The sequence below is a fragment of the Miscanthus floridulus genome, chromosome 19 (assembly GCF_019320115.1).
Source record: "Miscanthus floridulus cultivar M001 chromosome 19, ASM1932011v1, whole genome shotgun sequence".
In the NCBI taxonomy this organism is placed as follows: Eukaryota; Viridiplantae; Streptophyta; class Magnoliopsida; order Poales; family Poaceae; genus Miscanthus; species Miscanthus floridulus.
In genome coordinates this window covers 25279126-25301182 of record NC_089598.1, presented here as the reverse complement: position 1 = coordinate 25301182, position 22057 = coordinate 25279126, and the positions used below count along the sequence as shown (strand labels likewise).

Genomic DNA, 22057 nt, shown 5'->3' with positions numbered 1-22057 from the left:
CAGCTGAAGCTGCTGCAGCTGCAGAGAGAAGTCCTAGATGTGGCGCCAATTAAGGTTGAGCATGCACCACCTTCGACCACTGCAGCAACGAGAAGGTATGCCCTACTTCAAAATACATGCTTGGCCAAAACTTACTGTTGTTATTCTGATAACATGTCTTGCATTCAACAGGAATCTCTGCTGGAATCTACAAGTTATGAACGAGGTAGATGAAACAGCAAGTGCATCTGTGGACCCACCACCTAAGAAAATAACTCCAAGGAAGAAGCAACTAGCTACAAAGGTGAGGAAGAGTCCAACCAACAAAAAGAAAAAAATAAGAGCACCATCAAGGACAAATTCATTTTGGTTGTAAAGGTCCAAAAATTATCTCTTTTGTGTAACTAAGGCCTTCTGTTGGCCGGAACATGGATATGTATGTGGCAAAAAACAATGTATGTGGCTAGCTCAGTGTGTGTGGCCAGAATAATGTGTGTGGCAAAACTTTGTGTGTTTCATGTCACTGGATTTAGTACTGCTGGTTCATGTCACTGGATTCATCCATACATTGTCACTTCATTACACCATACATTAGTACAGATCCTAATGCGGCGGTTTATACGGCGACGGCGGCAACGGTGATGGACGGGCGTTGCACGGAGCAGAGAAAGACAGGGGAGGGAGAGTGGAGTGGGTCGGGCCACGCGGGGGAGGATAAAGACGTCAGGGGCAGGGGATATCATTTTGTCTGAGCCTGTTGACTCGAATTCCAGCCGAAGCTGACGTGTCATACGAGCAAAAATGATAAATATATATTGTTTTTGTGTTCCTGTGGTTAAAAGCGTAGCGGCAAACGTAAAACTGCTTTCTGATGAGGTGCCATATGGTAAGTTAAGTATCCCCATATGCCGAGCATCTCAGGTCTTCGTCCCGCGCTTTGCCGGCGACGAGCACCCACCACAACAAGGTATGCCTGTCGCCTCTCATCCCTTCCTTCCTGTGCCAAACTGAGCACACGAACCCTAAGCTAAGCTATTTGGTTATCTGTATTCGGATCTGATCGCCCACCTCCGTCCTCGTTCTCTCTCTCGCCGCCCTCTCGCTCTCAGACGACTGGTGGGCCGCCGCCGCCCTAAGCCAGGTGCTGAGGCTTTTGTTGGTGTCATGCCGGCGCCCGGCGACGAGCACCCACCAGGTGCTCCCACCCCTTCTCTTCCCTTCTCTTATGCTGTGCGAAGCTGAGCACCGAAACCCTAACCTAAAGCTATTTAGCTATTTGACAAGCCCCTAACTTCGAAGTTTTTGCAAAAATTATTGGTTGTACATTTGTACACCCATGTCCCTTTACTGGATCCGCCCCTGCCCCTGGGATGAGCATCATCCTGGAGCGATTTCCATGCATGGTTCCACCCCTGGGATGAGCATCATCCTAGAGCGATTTCCATGTCATGCAACCTGATCTTTGATGATAGGCTATCCAGTGTTTAGGGGAATGCAGTATGTATTTTTTGATCAACTCATTGTTTGTTGTGCTATGTGTTTATATGTATGCCGGAATGTAGGGGAGCCCTATCAAATAGACTGTCTTATAAAGTGCAGCACATAACTCGCTTTGATCTTTTTTTTTCCTGCGTTATGTGTCGCTTTATCCCTTTTTCTTGTGTTATGTGATACCTGTTAAGTCGCTATAAATAGTCTTTTACCTATGCTGTGCAGTACCTGTGCAGATTTTATCATTATTGCATGAACTAACAAAATACAATGGCTCAGCAAATGCAGCTATTGTTAGCTGATTATCATGGTATCACATAGATTGCTGTAACTATGTTTGTATGTGTCATCAAGTGGAATTTCTTAGCAAATGAAGCTAAAAGCAACCATTGTTTTGTTATTATGCTATTGTTTTGCTGGTTTGGCCGTCGCTAAGTTTGGCATTTCCATTCTTGCAGATCACTGTAACCCAGGCTGAATTGTGGCTTGTATTGGCGATATAAGCGTTCGTTACCTGTTTATACTGTGTCTTGTGTCTTTGATTAAGCGTCATTGAAAAGACTGTCATGAGAAAACTCTTTTGTTCAAATATTTCTCTCCTGTAATGTGAATGTACTGTGACAATCCTTCATCCTATGCTAGAATCACATATTTTAGCTTCTAAGCTCAAGTTTCCTATTCAACCGAATACCTAATGCATTAATTCGGTGCTTGTGACAAGCATTCATGCAAATTCGTGGATATTAATTCAGAACCTGGTGGCATATTAATCTTGGATACTTGGTCAACTGCAAACTCGAAGCTTCATTTTCATGTCATCAATGGAGAGCCTAGCGCAATTAGAGGTGTTGTGTGAAAAGCTTTATAATTCTAGAGACTCGGCTGAGAGAGCGCATGCGGAAAGCACCCTCAAGTGCTTCTCAGAGAACAGCGAGTACATTTCGCAGTGCCAATACATATTGGACAATGCCTCAACTCCATATGCCCTGATGCTGGCGAGTTCAAGCTTGCTGAAGCAAGTTTCCGACCGCAGTCTTTCTTTGAAGCTCCGTCTCGATATACGTAATGTTTCTTTCTGTACACTTATTGCATGGCATCATCTATAGTTAAGGTTTTATTGTTTCTGTTCTGTTGCATCCATGTGGCATTTTAGCATTAAAATCCCTTTTATGTTTATCAAATTTAGCTGTGTTGCTTCTGTTCAGTTGCATCTTCTTTAGCATTTATGTCTCCCTATATGTTGAATAAATATGAGCTGTGAGCCTGTGACCTATGCAGCATGCAATCATACAGAATAGTCTCAATGTAATTTTCAATAAGCTTTTGTTATTTCTTGTCGACTCATTTTCTTATACTCGTGACATATCTAAAGATTGTAATTATATAGTTTCCTATTCTCCTTAAGTTTTCTTTGTCTGCTTTCATGACGTTGCTGGAAAGATAACTATTTCCATTTATCGTTCTTTATGCATCATCATAGACGAAATTAATATTTTTGTCCGTTCCTTTCTTACATGCTTTTGTATACCTCTTGTTGCTTATTCACACCTAACCTTTTTTGTAATCTGTGTGAAGGGAATTATGTCATAAACTATCTTGCCACAAGGGGGCCTAAATTGCAGAACTTTGTCATTGTGTCCCTAATTCAGCTGGTTTGTCGAATTACAAAATTTGGATGGTTTGATGATGACAGATTCAGAGAGACTGTCAAGGAAGCGACTGATTTCTTAGGTCTTGTAAGTATGTCTTGCATGCTTTATGTGTTGAGATAAGAATTCTCTGATTGCTTGTCACGTATTTAAGAGTTTTGTCATCACATAAGACCTTGCCAGTTCGATGAGTGAAACCTGTTTTTGAAATTAATTGAACTTCACACACAAGATAGCTATTTGCACCAAATAAATCTGCACACACCATTCCTGTTTCTATACACATGAATCCAGTGAGTATGAACTTTTTAACCTTTTGAACACAGAAATGTAACTTGTAAGGAAAATACAGACTGTTTCCGCCCCACTGGACCCATGCTGTTCTTACATGCATAGAGGTCATGCATGGATTTGTTCATGACTTCATGTTTATAAGACCTAAAGCCTTGGTAGAAATCATTGAGCACTTGAGTGGTATGATTAAGAACTCTGATAATTTGTTAGTAATTTATCAGAGAATCTGTTGTTTCAATTTTGTATTCCTGGTGATATCCATTTTAATGGTCTATGTTCCATATGGGAAGCAGGTTGTAAGATCCTGTGCCAAATATGCTAGTAAAATTTGGAAGTTGCTATTTCAGTTGAAACTTAGATAGGAATTTTTTCTATGCTATTTATATAGGTTAAAATACTTTATGGAGTAACTTGATCCAATCGTTGATGTACTGTTGCCATAACTATTCAAACTAAGCCTCTTGTTTTCTGATGGAACCATCATCTCACGCAAAAAAGAAAAATATTTCCTTTCAGTTTTTCCGAGGTTATTGTAAACTTTCTACAACAGTCACACTGTTGCTCATTATACTATACACGTCTATACCTTCTGCATCCCTTTTGTCATCTTTTATATAGACCCCCACTGTTTTTCCATAAATGTTTTTTTTATCTCATGCACATATTAAGATAATGTGTGCTATAATAGGTTGTTATCGTACACCAACAAATATCTCTTCTACTGTTCTCTAAATTTGTTTTTTTTTTCTTCCACCAGTTTGTAAGTCTAGTTAAAGACCAGTTAATAACGACATAAGAGCCTCTCCCAGATTAATGGTCTCTTACAGTGATAGTATGCACAGTTGTATAGTGCCATAGTGATTTGAGAACATCTCTCTTTGCCCTCTAAACAGGAGAACATTACTTGTAAATGAACTGTTCTGTCTGTTAAACATCATTTGCATGATTTATGAGGCAACAATTAAGTGTCCAGGTGTACCCCTGGCGTGGTGGCGCGACAGAACACTACAAGGTTCTAGTTACACTATATTTCCTAGGCATTGACTAGATGGCACCTGTCATGAACCTTGATCTGGATGGCCCTAAGCCAAGCAGCCCGACATCAGGCAGCCGGTAGCTGGCAGCTGGAGCACAAGGGCAGGGGTAGAAGGGGGCTAAGCCTAATAGATTGATGTTCTTTTTTGCTTTCCCCAAAATGGTTGCCAGCTGCTCCTTTTATAAAGCTAGCATAGCCCTAACAGTTCAAATATAATCTTATCTCTACTGGTAACAAACCCCTGAGATCTGAACTAATCTTATCCTTGCTATCCAATCTTCTAATTCCTAACTAACTAACTAAAGATAACAATTAGCCACACTGGCTATAAGGCTAGATTACTGCTCCTATGAACAGTAACACACGTAGGACCTGCACGTGGCAGCACCTATGTGTCCAGGCACACATCAATGGCACTGGGTGCCACAACGCCTTAGAAACCTCAATCATTTGTAGAGGAAGAATGGAGTAATAAGAGAGTTTTTTTTTCTTATATTATGTAAAACTTGTGTTTAAGCTAAAACATAGGCATCTTTACTGTTTTGCTACATTAGTAATTACTAAAGCAAATCTGTTTCATGAAATTTTAAATGAAGCAGTTGTGGCAATATAATACTCCCTCCTGTCGCCAGATGTCATTTTGGACATGCCTGCAGTCAAATTTCTAAAATTTCAATTGTCAGTAGATTTTAATTTCTGAAATATTTGTACTTGGGACCATGCATATCGTATGTTTAGGTTTGTCATGGGAATAACTTTCATAATATTACAATTGTATTGGTCTTGTAAATACAATTTTGGAGACCATGTGTTAGTCTTTGTGACTGGAGGTGGTATACTTTTGGTTCCAAGTTCTTTTGCATGCGACGTCATGCATTTTGCTTATCTTTGTTGGTTGTGCCTACATCATTTCAGGCATCTCAGGATCATTATTTCATAGGCTTGAAGATACTAAACAATCTCGTTGCAGAAATGAATCAGGTGAGATACAATTATTTGTGAAGCTAGTATATGCTTAGGTTATAGTTCCCTTTCGATTTTTGGTCGTATTTTGGTTCAAACATGGATAGATTAAAGTTTAACTCAGCGTTGCTTCAAAAATAATGTTGATTGGTTGGTTCTACCAGGCTGCAAATTGTGTTGTTTGCTCATGTTGCGTGGACATATCGTCATAGAAAAAAATATATGAAATGGTTGTTTTGACCACCATACATAATGCTGACTATGCACAAGCACAACTGATCAACATAGACACTATCTTGTGGAGTGAATTCATGCAAAACCAGTTGCGCCTAGAACCATGCAAATGAACATCATGTATAATCTTAATGTTAGTACTAAGAAGCAGGGATATTAAATATGTCTACGTGTGATTGGCTTATTAACATGTATACAAATGGACACGCAAGGCTTTTCTCTGTTTCTTTGTGTACTTCTGTTTTGTCATATATAATTGTGTCTGTTGTGAAGACCTTGTGTGTCTGTCGCTGCTCGAGATAGTTCCAATATGCTTGTTTCCTACTTAACATGAAGAGTAACACATGTTGCTTGGTTAATATGGAGGTAAACGACTGTAGCGGTCTCCATACTTGCTATCTCTTTTTTTCCCCCTAAAGGAACAACTCTCTTGAATGGAGAGTTTTCTTAGTATGTAATGTACTAGTGTATACATTTACAGACTGACCTTGTGCTTTTTGGTTCATATAATTAACTTCACCTCCAATCAAGGTTTTATTTCCGACTTCATTTTTTAGTACATTTGAATTGTCATACCCGTTTTAATTTGATGTTTATATGTTGATTTATCATATAGCCAAACCCTGCGATGCCTTTGACGCTTCATAGGAAAATTGCGAGTTCATTCAAGGAGCAGTTTCTTCTGCAGATCTTCCAAATTTCATTAACCTCACTTAATCAACTGAAGAGTGAAGGTATGCGCAAGATGTCTAGTTGGCATTTTTTCTCAGCAGATTATTGCAATTCTTGAAGGGCGGGCCTGGTGCAAGCGGTAGAGTCTTACCGCCTGTGACTGGAAGGTCCCGGGTTTGAGTCGCGGTCTCCTTGCATTGCACAGGCGAGGGTAGGCTTGCCACTCACACCCTTCCCCAGACCCCGCACAGAGCGGGAGCTCTCTGCACTGAGTACGCCCTTTTTAGATTATTGCAATTCTTAATATTTTTCCCTTCTTAAACTTCAGCTCCGGATGAATTTGGACATATTCCTCTCGACCTTGCATTAAAGTGCTTATCATTTGACTTTGTTGGTTCTCCGGTGGACGAAAGCTCTGAAGAATTTGGAACAGTGCAGGTATATCAGTTACATGATTATTAGCTTCTTACGTTTGATTAACCTGTCATTGTACCACACTTAATCTCTTCCTTTTATTCAATAATTGAATATTTTATTTTGGTGCAGCTTCCTGCATCTTGGAGGCCTCTTCTTCAAGATCCTTCCACACTCCAAATCTTCTTTGATTACTACAAAGTCAATGAAATACGAGTTTCAAAAGAGGTATACACTGACATGGTGATTTGGGTAATTCATTAATAATTCAAGAGAGTTTTGTTTTGTTCCACGTGTTTGAAAAGAGTTACCTTGTTATGTCCATGTTCGTGTGCACATAATTATGACAGTTCTATGCCCTCGATAAACCTGCGAAGAATGGATCCGGAACAACATTTTCTCTAGCATGTTAGCGAAGTTATTAAAGTATAATATTCTGTTTATGGTTGGTTCAGTGTATTTCTAATATCCTGTTAGAGACCGATCACTATATTACCTTTTTGAAGATCAATCACTATTTTCTGAGGTTGCTCGGTCATTAATGCAACCTGGCAGCCTACTAATTTAGTATTCTTAGTGGGTTTTTTCTTGCTCAAGAACTGTAAATTTTTGCTGCGACATGCAGCAGCAAGATTTTTTTTTTATAATGTTTGCCCTATTCTCTTAGAAGTATGTTCTTTGGTCCCTTGTTGGTAATTTTAACATTGACTACACTCTGCTTCAGAAATTTATTCTGGCTAGTGCCTTAAGTTATACCTGCATTTAACCTTTCATATATTTTTCTCTTCCTTTTCCTTCTGTACTTATATGTGCAAACCCTTTGATTTTTCCAGGCTTTGGAGTGTCTGGTGCGACTTGCTTCTGTCAGGCGCAGTATTTTTGTGGAGGATCCTGCAAGGTCCCAGTTTCTTTCTCATCTGATGCTAGGCACCAAGGAGATACTTCTAACTGGCCAAGGTTTACTACACAAAGAATTTTCATTGTGAATTTGTATTTGATGTTGGTTTTGTTCCTCTCACAATTTTCACAGATTAATGAGAATAATAGTCTCTTTTGCTAAAATAAAAGCATAATGGTCTCTATTGAAGGCATTGTACATGAAGTAATAATATTTTTTTTTCTGTTAATCGGATAAATTAACCGCCACAACCACATTGTGTATTGTAAGAGAATGCAAACTTGTTAGCAGATAAGTCTCTTTTGATTTGATATGCTTACAGTTGCTACTCTTACCAAGTAGATAAGTTTCTTTATGCACTGACGCAGGCAAAATAGTTATGCAATTTATTGGTTTCCAATTTGCAGGACTTGCTGATCATGACAATTATCATGAGTTCTGCCGTCTTTTGGGACGTTTCAAAGTGAATTACCAGGTTGCAATCCTGTTCCTTTTTTCGCTATGGACATAGCTTGAATTTCATTATTTCATAGCAGTGAAATTACGACGGTTTAGAGTTTAAAAAATACTTTTAGTTTTTTTTTATAAGGACTTGTATAAATTGCAATCCTGTTACTTGAATGAAGAATGACCCTACTTGGTTTATTGATGTTTTGGCAACAAATATTCTCTTTATCTGTTTTTGTTTTTCTCTAACGATTATCTGTTTTCATTTTTAGCATGTGATATGAAATAGACTAACAGAGTATTTGTGTCTTCTTTTGTGTTGCTTGGTAGCTTTTTTTTATTTATACATGTCAAAGGGGTAAGAGCCCTTACAAACACACAACACACCCAGGTTTCTAATTAGCCATACACGCCTATTACAGAGAAAAACACACAACCACGACCTAAACTCCATTGTCGTCCGGCTGAAGCGCAAAGAGGTAAGAAATGCCTTGCGCTTCAGCCAAACCTCACAAATGCAGCCCCTCATTAGCTAGCAGAAGATCTCTAGCCAGGTTAGGAGATTCCCCATCAAACACACACCTATTGTGGTGCAACCATAAGGTCCAGGCTTCTAGTATAATAAGAGAATTGGCACCCTTCTGAAATTGATTGTTGTTATTTTTTTTTGTAATTTTTCCTAATCTTTTAGGTTTATACCGAAAAGAACCAGTTAATTGGTTATGCTAATATATTAGTATGTTACAACTTATTGGCGTGACTGCTATTGTGTAGTGTTGCTGTTTATTTAGTAGCCATATAAAAACATCACTGGAACAGATGGAACAGGCACAATATATTGACAATCCTTCTCTTCTTTGCCAATAGCAGTGTACTGTTACTCCTATGGCCACCTCATGTATGAGGAAATGTGTTAAGTGTTATGCTTGACATTGTTTTTGGGACCTTTGTCTCTGAACTTTCGTTGCCTCATGGACATTTCATACCAAAGTTACTGTTCTTAACTGGGAGGCTATTCTAGTTTTATTTTTTCAAATGTTGTCAATACCAACTAGCAATGTTTTTTTTTGGTATTGTCATTTCTTATCATTAAACTTCATAGAAAAAATCAAAATAATACCTAAAAAAACCCATTTTATCCAAAAATGTCTGAATACCCCCTGGTGTGGTTTGAAGTGCAAAATAATGAATTCATTAAGGTATTACATTATGAAACTGTATAATGTTAAAAAATTGTGAGGACTGACTCACACCCACACCTATTTTTTATTTGGAAATTTCTTCTGTTACAACTATGTACCTTATATTTATTGATCATAATAAAGCAGCATCAATCAAACTGTTCTATGTTTGTTCCTTTTCTTTTCTGTTATTCTTTTTCGACATCCTCAGAATTAACCACAACATTTACCAGATGATTCGGTTTATATTTGACTGTTGTCATTTGTTGACAATAATACTAGATAAATAACTTCATGTGTGTAGATCTTTTACTGATGGAGTTACCATATTTCTTTATAATTGACTAGCCTATGCTAGAAATGAGCCCTTTTATCATTATATGTTAGTTAAGTTATTGTGCTGTGCAGCTGGCAGAGCTTCTGAGTGTTGAGTTTTATGGTGAATGGATTGGTCTAGTAGCTGAATTTACAACTAGATCCTTGTTGTCATGGCAGGTTTGTCTTATTCTTATTGCTTAACTGCTGGCCATTTGTTTTCTGAAGTATGATGTTGTGAGGCTTATGACTATTGATTATTCTTTCTGTAGTGGGCCAGCAATAGTGTCTACTATCTTCTAAGTCTTTGGTCAAGGCTGGTGACATCCGTGCCTTACTTGAAAGGCGAAACACCAAGTCTTCTTGATGAAACTGTTCCCAAGATCACAGAGGGTTTTATCACTTCTAGAATTAATTCTGTTCAGGTAGTTCATACAAGATGCTTCTACTCCTATTTCAGTTTAAAAAAGATTTTTTTTACCATTCTTATCATTTGTTGTTTCTACCCATCTCAGGCCATCCTTGCTGACAACTCACTGGAAAATCCTTTGGATAGTGTGGAAGTTCTCCAGGACCAGCTGGAGTTTCTTCCCTTCCTTTGCAGATTCCAGGTTTCTGTTACCTAATTTTGGTTTTTGGTGTTTTAAAAACTATTCATCTGGTTCTCTTCTTTGAACACAGTAGGGAATAAGATCCTTTAAATCTTTAATTGATTAGTTTGAGATCTTCCTGTAAAAGATATGCTCTGTTCCAGCTTATTTGGGAAAATGGTGCTAAATAAAATTTTCTGAATCTGGATAGTAAATTTTGCCTGCAATTTGTATGTGTTAACTTTATATGGATAATTTTTAGTTAATTAAATCAGCAAAAAATTACAAGTAATCTTCCTACCAATTGGATAAATGAGACCCCTTATTATTTTTTCGACTTCAGAATATAATATTTTCCTACAATGTTTCATATTACAGTACCTGATTCTTATTTTCTTTCAATGAGTTGCAGTACCAAAGTAGTAGTCTATACATCATAAACATCATGGAACCTCTTCTGCAAGCTTATACGGTATGTTTGTGTTGTTTCACACAATCTTTTTTTAATATAGTTCTATTAAAAAAAATAAATATCTACTATAGGAGAGGTCCAGATTACCAGCTCCTGGTGATGCTGATGAGCTGTCTGTCATTGAAGGCCAAATCGCATGGATGGTTCACATAATTGCGGCCATTGTCAAAGTTAGGCAGGTAACAGGTGCTAGGTGAGCAATATTTTTTCTTATTTTGTAAACTTTGTTCTTTATATATGCTTTTCATGGATGAGATTTTCCATATTCTGCAGCCAAGAAACACAAGAGTTAATTGATGCAGAACTCTCTGCCCGTGTACTGCAGTTGATAAGTGTGACTGATACAGGAGCACATGCACAGGTTAGATGAAACTGATTTATCAACTTAACATGAATAATTTTTCTTGAACAACACTTAAACATGAATAATGAACTAGTGTATTCGCAGGATGAATAATTCCCCTGAGAATTATTTCTTAATGTAGAAAGTAAGCGCGTGTCTAGAGTCGAACAATCCTCTTACTGTGATAATTTGTTGTTGAACTTTAACTAGTTAACAGCTTTAGTATTGTGCCAGTAACATGATATAAACTCATTTATCAATTCACTTGAAAAATTGGAATTGCAGTAATGCAAAATGTGTTATTTTAAACTTTTCGGTACATATAATTAGCATTTTTCTGTGGGCACCTTCCCCTCAGTTTCCCATCGGAATTGTATGAATTTGATCAGAATGGCAGAAATGACATTCCTGTTATTAGTTTTCCCTTTGATGTCCAGCCTACTTGCAGTTATGTGAATCATTACGTAATTAATGCAGTTCAAGATGGCTTTCGAACTTTCGACTTATTATTGTTTGTTCCAAAAGCAAGCACCCTACATAATAGGAAATAATGTTTCTTTTACTTGATGGATTCACTTACCGCTATAGACTACATTTATATTTGTGCATCCACATTGGGTTGTTAGGTTTTTGCGGGCCTCGCGGTCAGCAGGTTTCTTTGAGATGATAACCATAAGGATGCTTTTAACACTACCAATGTGGGAGCTAAGTTTAAAGCTCCATTTGGCATCGTGTGGCCCAAAAGGACAGTTATACTTTTGGATACATCAATTAGTTTAATGCATCTTTTGGATCCATAATAGCAAAAGATACTACAATGATATAGTACAGACTGCTGCAGTATGGAACAAAACGCCATGCAACTGTAAATTGCCTTTAAATCTAGCTTTTGTCAGCTCTGTTATGAGAAGAGCATTGGAACTTAAATTTGTGATATCCCAACTAAGGTATTGATCAACATTTGCTTGCTGTGGTTATGGAAAGTGATGAGCTTGCATATGATTTCTGTTTTGTTGTTCCCTTTTCCCTTGTTTATAAAAAAAAAAACTGGACCTGCGGGGGATAAGACAGCCTCCGGGCATTGGATTAAGAAGAAGAAGACCTTCTCACACAGGTCGAGAAAACCCCCGAACCCCTGGCCCACCCATACGCAGCGGCACCGTAGCCCATGTGAGATCATCCACGACCGGGGCCAGGCGTTGGGACAGACGAGGGGATTTTTTTAACCTCAGCCTGAAAATGTGCTCTCATGGGGAGCCGAACTAACTCAGCTAGATGCCCTTTCGCTTTCCCTTGTTTATGTTATATTATTAATTTTTGTTTGCTGAGCTTTTGTTAACTTTTATACCATTTTCAGTATGTTTGCTGGCAATTGTTTGCTAGCGAACAGTTTTGGTGCTCTTCGTTATTTTCTTGAGCGAGTGATTGGCAATTTTTCTAATATGATTCATCATATATTCTGGGACAATTTTGACAAATGAGTGGAATACACCAGATGTCCCTAAACTTGTCTGTGGGTGTCATGTTGGTTCCCAAACTATCAATTAGCTGTTTATCTGCCCCTAAAAGTGGTTCACCCAAGGCCCAAAGCATTAACAATCCTTGTTAGTCTGCCACTTGCCATGTACTGTCATCCATGGCACCTTATTTTAGACCAAAGGCATTCGCCCAGCTTTATTAGAAAGCGTATCGAACACCCATAGGTCCGGATACTGGGGATTCCAGTTTACAAGATAAAGCGCAACAGGAGAGAAAATACAGACTTCGACTTCTCTCAAACAAAAACTCGACTAACCTGAAAGCTAAAGCTCAAAAGCAACTGACAGACAGCCCACTCTTCACACGTCATACTTCGCAAAAACTACCACCTCAAAGGGAGCGCAAACACTACTACGAGATAAGCTAGTGCGCATTAGATGAGAGCAGGTTGATCATCTCTTCTGCTACCGGTTCCAGCTTCGGCTTCAGCAGTGGGTGCCAGGACTTGATCAGCATCAAGGACTTGAAGATGATCACTTTAGGGGAAGTGAGAACCTTCTTGTTGATCGCCATGTCATTCCTCGTCTTCCAGATAGCCCACAGCGCTCCTGCACAAATGAAAAGTGTCACCTTGCGTTTGGCTCCTTTGCAGTTGTCCACGAACTCTAATAAGAAATCCGCACAGTTAGTTGGTGAGTTTTGCCATCCCAAAGTGACCCTCAGAAAGGTCCAGAGGTAAACGGCAATGGGGCATTGGAATAGGATGTGGTCTGTAGTTTCTAGTTCATCACAGGCAGCGCACTTTTCTGGGCCAGACCATTTCTTCTTTTTCAACTGGACCCCTGATTGGATCCTGTCATGTGCAGCCATCGAAATAAAGATTTTCACCTTCAACGGGATATTGCATTTCCACACATTCCTCATCTGCTGATCTCTAATACCTCCAGAAGTAATAAACTTGTATAATGAACTGGTTGTAAACTTTTTGGATTGCTCAAAAGCCCAGCCAACTCTGTCTCTCCCTTCTTCTAAGTTAACATAACTCAACAGTTTCTGAAGTTGTGTCCATTCCTCACTGAGAGTTCCATTGAGCTGTCTTCTTAACTGAATGTTCCACTGACCATCTCTAAATGCTTGGCATACATCAATATCAGGATAATAAGCTATTTTGAACAGGTTAGGGAAAGTAACTTTCAAAGGGTACTCCCCAAGCCAAATGTCATGCCAAAATCTTGTTTGCTGTCCACTGATCACCTGCATAACTCTACCTTTTTGGTACCATTCCCTAATATCAAGCAAAGACCTCCAAAACTGTGAACCCTGTCTGTTCCTGATCTGGAAAATGCTTCTTTGACCCAAGTACTTTTTCCTTAGTAAAGAGCAGCACAGATTATTATCTCCCCTTTCTAATCTATCAATCCACTTGGCAAGTAGGCTTATGTTCATAGCACATCCATGAAACCTAGCCCCCCAAACTCCTTTGGTGTATTAAGGGCCTCCCATTTAATCATATGGTATTTCCTTTTCTTACCTGTGCCTTGCCAAAAAAACCTTGATCTGATGGTATCTAGCATCTGATAGTTGCCTTCATACAGTTGATATACACCCATTGTGTACATTGGGATATTGGATAAACAAGCATCAATCAGAGTTGATTTCCCCCCAGAAGACAGGTAGTCACATTGCCATGTTCCCAACCTTTTCTCAGTCTTGTCACTTACATACCTCAACTGAGCCTTGGATATTTTGTGATCACTAACTGGTAGACCTAGATATTTCATAGGGAATGATCCTAGCTTGCAATTAAGTATCTCCACTGTTTGTTGCTGTTCCTCCTCAGTAAGACCCATAGTGAAGACCACACTCTTATAAAAGTTTATCTTCATGCCAGACATAGCCTCAAAACATGTGAGTATCATTCTCAAATTCATTAAATTCTCAGTGGAAAAACTAAAAAAAAATCATTGTATCATCAGCATATTGCAGATGTGTTAGACCTCCATCATTCAAATTGGGAACAAGGCCTTGAATCACCCCCGCTGCACAAGCTCTAGACAGCATGGTAGATAAAGCATCAGCTACTAAGTTGAACAACAAGGGAGACAAGGGGTCTCCTTGTCTCAAACCTTTAAAGATTCTAAAGAACTCCTCTCTGTCACCATGGCACCTTATTTTGCCACTTCATCATGTCAACATCACTGCCAGCGCCAGACGCCACATGCCTTTAAATTGTGGTGGAACCTTAATGTCATATTGTTGCTCATTCCTCTAGTTCACGCTTTGTTAGGGCCTGGTGGGATGCTGACTGCCAGGCTGCTGAGCAGCCAGGCAGCAATTGAGACCCCAGGCTCAGCAAATCGTCCGCCTGGGAGCACCTGCCTGTGCCTGGCAGGTTTTCCAGGGTCACAAGCAAGCATGCCCTTAGTGCCCACATCATTATAGCATGTCTTGTTAGCTTCCATGTCACCAGCAGAAAATTTACCACTGGTTTTGAACCCAAGGTGGATTATTTAACAAGTTGAGAGTCATAAAAATGCATATTAATAGTTTAGGGACCTAGATGACCCCTTCAAAGTTTGGGGAGCACGCTGGTATTTTTGTATATTTTACTGTTATAACAGATTACCAGTAGCATTATTCCTAACAGACTAATTGCTTAAAATTATGATTGATAGATGACTAAAAATACTACAAAACCTTTGCTTGCAAAGAAAGCGCTGGGAATTGGTAGTCTTGTCGCAGGTTCATTGTGTGAACAATAACCGACTTTATTATCTTTGCAGAGATATCAAGAATTAAGTAAGCAAAGGCTTGACCGAGCTATTCTCGTCTTTGTACAAAGTTTCAGAAGGTCATATGTAGGAGACCAAGCCATGCATTCTTCAAAGGTTAATAAACAATTATTCTTTTATTTTCTCTTTTGATGGGCTTCTTTTGGTTTATGCCGGAACCAGCCCTGCAAAAATTTGGCACTGTTGCCGATGGTTGCTAAAAATTTTGCTGGCCTATGCCTCTGTTTATTCCATGTACATTATCTTGCTAATATTTGGCCAAGTGTGGCAGATGTACCTGCTTGTTAGATTCCATAAACCAGTGCTTCTTTGCTGCAGCAGTTGTATGGAAGATTGTCTGAGCTTCTAGGACTTAATGACCATTTAATTCTTCTCAATGTGATTGTTGGGAAAATTGCTACAAATCTGAAGTGCTATGCTGAGGTGACTATTCATTTACTGATTTTGGCTTAAGCTTTACCTTTGAGCTTTGCTGACCTTTGCTGTGGTTACAGAGTGAGGATGTTATTGATCATACTCTGTCCCTGTTCCTTGATCTGGCAACTGGGTAAAGTTGTGACTATTTTTTTTTTCAGTTTTCTTTTTCTCATTTATTGAAGGGCGGGCCTGGTGCAAGCGGTAGAGTCTTACCGCCTGTGACCGGAAGGTCCCGGGTTCGAGTCGCGGTCTCCTCGCATTGCACAGGCGAGGGTAAGGCTTGCCATTGACACCCTTCCCCAGACCCCGCACAGAGCGGGAGCTCTCTGCACTGGGTACGCCTTTTTTTTTCTTTTTCTCATTTATTGCGTGATGACAGTTCATTTTTTCTTGCCAAGTCAGCTATATGACTGGAAAACTGATGCTTAAGCTGGAGAGTGTAAAATTCATCATTGCAAATCATTCTGTAAAGTCTTCCCGCTAGCTTTTATTTATTTTCCATCCCTGCGCTCAGTTTAGAAATAATTCTTTTTTTTATATATTCTTCCAGCCGGAGAATTTCCCATTTCTTGCAGAATACAAATGTTCACGTAGTAGAACTACGTTCTATTACATCCTTGGCTCCTTAGTCTTCATGGAAGATAGCCCTGTGAAATTCAGGACTTTCATGGAACCACTTCAGCAGGTGCTTAGATAATCCTTTTGAGAGAAACATTGGTAAATTTTAAAATTTGATGTGGTTTTTATTCTCTTTTCACTGTAGGTTGCATTTAACCTGGAGGCAACTCCTGATGCTGCTTTTCGGACTGATGGCGCTAAGCATGCATTTATTGGTTGGATGAGAGATCTACGTGGCATAGCGATGGCAACCAACAGGTGTGTTATCTGATCATGTTCATTATGAGGGTATTACTGCTCCTATTATTTTGAAACTAACTTTACCTTTACTGATTTACTGATGTGATCCAGCCGCAAGACATATGGCCTCCTATTTGACTGGTTGTATCCATCTCGCATGCCACTTCTGTTGAGAGCCATCTCACTCTTCACGGATGAGCCAGAGGTTGTCATCTGTTCCCAATTTGTGCTCTAGAACAATTTTATGCCCCTGCACATATTGCATTTTATTATGTATAAGCCTTTGTTTTTAGAAACAGCTTTATATCCGTGCGCTCCTATTGGATGTATTTGCTCAAATATGCCGCCTAAGCCTAACTTAGCTACTCATAACCTGAGCTTTCATTATTTGTCTCCAGTCACCCTAAATATCACCTCATGCAGGTCACCACACCCTTGCTCAAGTTCATGTATGAATTTGTTTTGAACAAAGCTCAAAGACTGACATTTGATTCATCATCACCAAATGGGATCCTTTTGTTCCGAGAGGTTAGCAAGATAATCGTGGCTTACGGGTCACGAATTCTATTGCTTCCTAATGGCACAGACATTTATGGAAGTAAATACAAAGGCATATGGATCTCACTGACTGTTCTTTCAAGGGGTGAGTAAAAATTATGTCATTTGACCTGCTAATTTGATATACTGCAAGTGAGTTGACTATAGATTCCATCAGCATAGTGGATAGCTGGTTGCATTCATCAGTACTATATTTCAGAAGGCTCGATATCACTGATTACATGAATGTGAAACATGATTATTTGCTGGGGCTTTTGTATAGACTTTCTTGTAATCAACTGTAGTGTTCATTTTCCCAAGTTCAGTGATATGGATTTAGTTGGGGCAGGATGGAATATAGCGGGAAAAATAAGCTCATCCTCCGAGGCTCTGATTGCTTTTTAGGGTTCCTGCTTTTACAACTAATGATACGTCTAGGTGTTTGTAGCCGTCAAGTCTAACTGATAACCCTAACAGACTAACAAATTTGATCTAATCTGCCTAAGAGCCACTAATAAAAAAAATGCTAACATGCCACTGCCATAATAACATTAAAACACTATGGGTTTGACATTTCTAGTATGTCAACATTTCACATGCATCCAATAGAAGAGCCAGACCCACTTGTACTTGGTTCATCTTATGTTCAACCCCCACACCCCACCCAAAAACAAAAGATGTTACTATTGCTGAATTATCATTTTGAACTGCAAACTTGCTGGCTGTTTCATTAGGGTCGTAGCTTCGAAAAACTGTTGAAAAGTGCTGTTTCTCTCCTCTCTCTCTCTCATTCCCAAATGGCTTTTGATTTCTTATGCAATGAGCAACGAATTCCAAAGAATTTAATCTAATTTTGTGAATCACCAGTTCTTGGATGGTTTCTAAGGAATTGTTACACACTGGGATATATCTTGGTCCTTATCTTGTAAATGTTGGCTACTTTTTTATTCTTAGATTTCTTCACATTTTTAAGATTCTACTATGACCTGTTTTCTCACAATAGTTGTACCATATATTTATTTCTTGTGGGCTTAAGATTTTGTAATCTTATTGTGATTATGTATTGTTCTTTTGACTGCCATTTTACCTGGAACCTCCAGCTTTGTGTGGGAACTATGTCAATTTTGGTGTATTTGAGCTGTATGGTGACAGAGCGCTTGCTGATGCCCTTGATATATCTCTGAAGATGACCCTCTCAGTTCCATTATCTGATATATTGGCATTCAGAAAGGTATTCATATAAATTCACTTTTAATTATGTCTTAATACTAGTGCTTAGTGAAAGAAGGAATGCAGTGTATAATAGTAGATTGATTATGGGATTACATGATACATGTATATATATATAGGTAGAGATAGGGGCGGCTTATGGAAACAGAACCAACCTCCAGTATCCCTACTATATACAACTCAATCCACACCCTTGCTGGACAAGGAATCCAACGCAGGGCAGCTACAAGGGCTGGCCGCAAGGCCCAGACCCAGACCAGCCACATACGGCTGTCTAACATTTAGTTCCATGCATCAAAGTTCTCTCACATAGAACGTGGGCAGGAACATGCAAGCAAATCAATTTAGGAGATAATTGCTCACTAATCAGAAATGCTCAATTGGTTTTGCTCTTACCATTGAGTTTGGTGTTTGACGATTTTGCTTGCGGGGCCCCATGCATAAGGAGGGTTGTGTCAGTGCGTCAGTCATACCATAGGTGCAAGCTGGGGTTCAAACTCTGGTTCTTGAAACATAAGCAAATGTCATAATAGTAAGCAGTACCTTATGTGTGTATTTCTATGAATTTTTTGGGAGTGCTAATTATGATGGATCAATAGCTCAATTTCTTTTAAGAATTTATTTATTTAGCTAAACCCTAGGACTAGGAAACTACAATCTGATACCTCTATGCAAGATAATTTTTGCTTGGTCCAAGTCTTATGCTTCCAGAATCTTGGTCACATAGTAACCTGCAATCTGAACAATATGAGCCAGAGTTTATGTCAACCCACACTTCTTTTGTTCACCTAAACACTTGTATTTTTTCGGTTTCATTTGTACAGCCTTAGTGAGAAGTTATTGTTTTCAGATGTTGACCTTAGTGAGAATGAGTTATTGTTTTTCAGCTGTCGAAGGCGTACTTTGGGTATATGGAAGTTCTGTTCAACAACCATATCAAATTTGTTCTCAATTTGGACACAAACACATTCATACATATTGTCAGCTCACTCGAATCTGGCTTAAAAGGTTTAGATACAGGGATTTCAACACAGGTTCGTCTCAAATATTCCATCTTGAGTGATGAAGCTATATTATATAATATTTGTTTACTGAAGTAGATAGGCTGAAACTGTACTGGCTATTGTATTATTTGGGCTGATTTTTGTCATGTTTATCTCCTTTGGGCAGTGCGCTTCTGCCATCGACAGCCTGGCAGCCTTTTACTTTAACAACATTACATCTGGTGACTCACCTCCATCACCAGCTTCAGTAAATCTCGCACGGCATATTGGAGAGTATCCCAATTTGTTTCCTCAGGTTTTGTTGCTAAATCCTGTTTACCATATTCTGAAATGTTTTAAAGTAATAAAGTAGTATTTTAATTGTGATATATACTGAATTTGCTTGGGACTTAGGCTTTTTTTGTTGTTCTGTAGATATTGAAGACACTTTTTGAGATCATGCTCTTTGAGGACGCTGGTAATCAGTGGAGTCTGAGTCGACCAATATTGAGCCTGATAATGACCAGTGAACAGGTGCCTTCATTTATTTTTATTTTAATAATACTTTTTTTTCCACTTTATTATGCTTTTAAGCTTGTTTACTATTTTGATTTGTTTTTTCTTTTTGTCCAGATGTTCAGTGAACTCAGAGCGCACATATTAGCATCACAGGTTAGAGCAGTCCTCTGCTTGAAGTTCCATATTGCATTAGAGCCTTTGGCACCTTTTTTTTTTTTTTTTGGTCGGGACCTTCTCATAATTTGCTTGGTTCTTTGGTTTTGCTCCTATGGTATAAATTGGGCTAGTGTCATAATATCGTAGATCACCTTCAGCGTGCACGCTTTATATAAAAGAACATATCGAGTGGGAGCGGGTTTTTCGCTCCATTAGCATTTAGCAATCTTCGCGGTTTTGAATCAAGTTACCTTAATAATGGTAATATAATTATAATGAAGGCTGAGATTTGTTGGAACCTTTCTTTCTTTTGGATGCCCCAAATAGCTTTATAAAATGGGTGATTATTTTAAGAGATCTAATGCAAATTTAATTTACAGACTGTGGACCAGCAACAACGCCTTTCACAGTGCTTCGATAAGCTGATGACGGATGTCAACAGAAACTTAGAACCTAAGAATCGCGACAGATTCACTCAAAACCTTACAGCATTTAGACGTGATTTCCGACTGAAGTAACAGCTCCTTGGAACCAGCTATCAGTTTGAAGGAGGTGTTCCTGCATGATGTAAATACTTCAGTTACCTTCTTTTTAGGAACTACCATTCTGTGGGTTGAGAATGGTTTGCCTTGGATTGGCTGAAGATGATGGGTCTTGTTGATGCATGTGGTGGTGAAAGCAGCTGTAAATTGCATAGCATGTCATTTTAATCAGAAATGGTGAATGGTGGAGATTGTTTCTTTTCTTTTTTTTTTCTTTTATTTATGTTGCATCCCTTTTGAGTGTACATCAAAATTGATGCTAGAACAGGGACAGCTGTTTGCCCAAGTTGATAGGTTGGTAGCAGACATCCCTCAGATCTAATTCATTTGTTAAGAAGTCAACGAGGTAAAGGATGTAAATGATTCCGTTGGCTTTGCTGAATATTAAAGTTGAAGCAGTAAAAAGGGTGGCCCATTTGCATGCGATGTGCAGATTGAATAGTTATTAACATTTTCCTTTTTGTATCAATGTTTGGTATTGATATTGTGCAGGTTGGTGTCGTTCAATTGCAATACAGCACCGTGCTTTGTTGCTGCCTTGCTGGTCGGGGTCTGTCTTGTTGCGTGCTGGAGCTTGTACCGGCCTACCGGGAGACACAGACATACAATGGTGCAGAATTTCTAGAGCCCCGGGGCCCCAGCTGTCGAGGCTTCATATTGCTATTCTTGTGTCTACCGAGTAATTATTCAGATAATCGCCATGTTTTGTTTATTTGATTATATTGAATTCTTGTTTTTACGATGCTCTTTTAACCTCATGTAATCTGTTTACTGTTGACGGAGGGGTAAAAACAGATCACCTAGTCGTTAGGTCTTTTGATGTTTGCATTTTTTGACGAGGCATTCGAAGGCTGTGTTTAGCTGTAGGAATTTGGATTTTGGGCTACTGTAGCACGCTCGTTTTTATTTGGTAAATAGTGTTCAAACATAGACTAAGGCTCAAAACGTTCGTCTCGTAATTTCCTATCAAACTGTGTAATTAGTTTTTCTTTTCGTCTACATTTAATGTTCCATGCACGGGCCGTAAACATTCGATGTGACAGGTGAGCAACTTTTTGGAAGTTGAGGTGGAATTAAACAAGGGCTAATTGTTGGATGTATCTTGGAGCAACTCCAATTGGCCTATCCAGGGGTAGCAGGTCAGGTAAAGTGAGGTACCTGCACCCGCTAAGATTTTGTACCCTAACTCTTACCTGTACTTGTGAAGGCTTACGGGTAAGATTTTGTACTCGTGCATGCACCTGTCGGGTATCAGGTGGGTATATTTAGGAGAGATCAAATAACACATCATTGTGATCACAACAATAAAGTATAATTCAAATGTGGTACATATAGTTCCATCTTAGCAACAAGGAATGACTCATGTAGCGGCTAATTAAGCAAAATTCATAGTTCAGATCAAACACAATCCGTCTACTCACTCTGTTCCAAAATATTTGACGTTTTAGTTTTGAACATGGAAAATTAGTAGTGAAAAGGTGTGGTGTATAGAAAACAGGAGAGAGAGAGAAAAATATAGAGAGAGATGTACAGGAAAAAGACAAAAGTGTACTAGGAGAAGAGAAA

The 22057-nt window shown here is 39.0% G+C and overlaps 1 protein-coding gene across 4 annotated transcripts; it reads left to right on the top strand.

Moving 5' to 3' along the window:
- The first annotated feature begins 827 nt into the window (after positions 1–827).
- On the top strand, positions 828–20917 carry LOC136529169 (uncharacterized). 4 transcript variants are annotated; one of them, XM_066522248.1, is made up of 30 exons: positions 844–946; positions 1089–1174; positions 1929–2532; positions 3046–3206; positions 5365–5430; positions 6263–6380; positions 6647–6756; positions 6865–6960; positions 7566–7689; positions 8038–8105; positions 9667–9753; positions 9846–9998; positions 10089–10184; positions 10576–10635; positions 10707–10828; positions 10909–10996; positions 15241–15345; positions 15571–15672; positions 15744–15796; positions 16069–16132; positions 16217–16351; positions 16430–16542; positions 16636–16729; positions 16948–17167; positions 18162–18292; positions 19179–19325; positions 19462–19590; positions 19710–19808; positions 19908–19946; positions 20330–20917. In XM_066522248.1, exons 3-30 carry the CDS (start codon positions 2283–2285, stop codon positions 20465–20467), a joined length of 3168 nt encoding a protein of 1055 aa, XP_066378345.1. In that variant the 5' UTR covers positions 844–946; positions 1089–1174; positions 1929–2282; the 3' UTR covers positions 20468–20917. The 4 variants fall into 4 exon arrangements, with proteins under 4 accessions (XP_066378343.1, XP_066378345.1, XP_066378342.1 ...); XM_066522245.1 differs by having other exon boundaries at positions 15568–15672; XM_066522246.1 differs by lacking the exon at positions 1089–1174 and having other exon boundaries at positions 828–946; positions 15568–15672.
- Positions 20918–22057: the final 1140 nt, after the last annotated feature.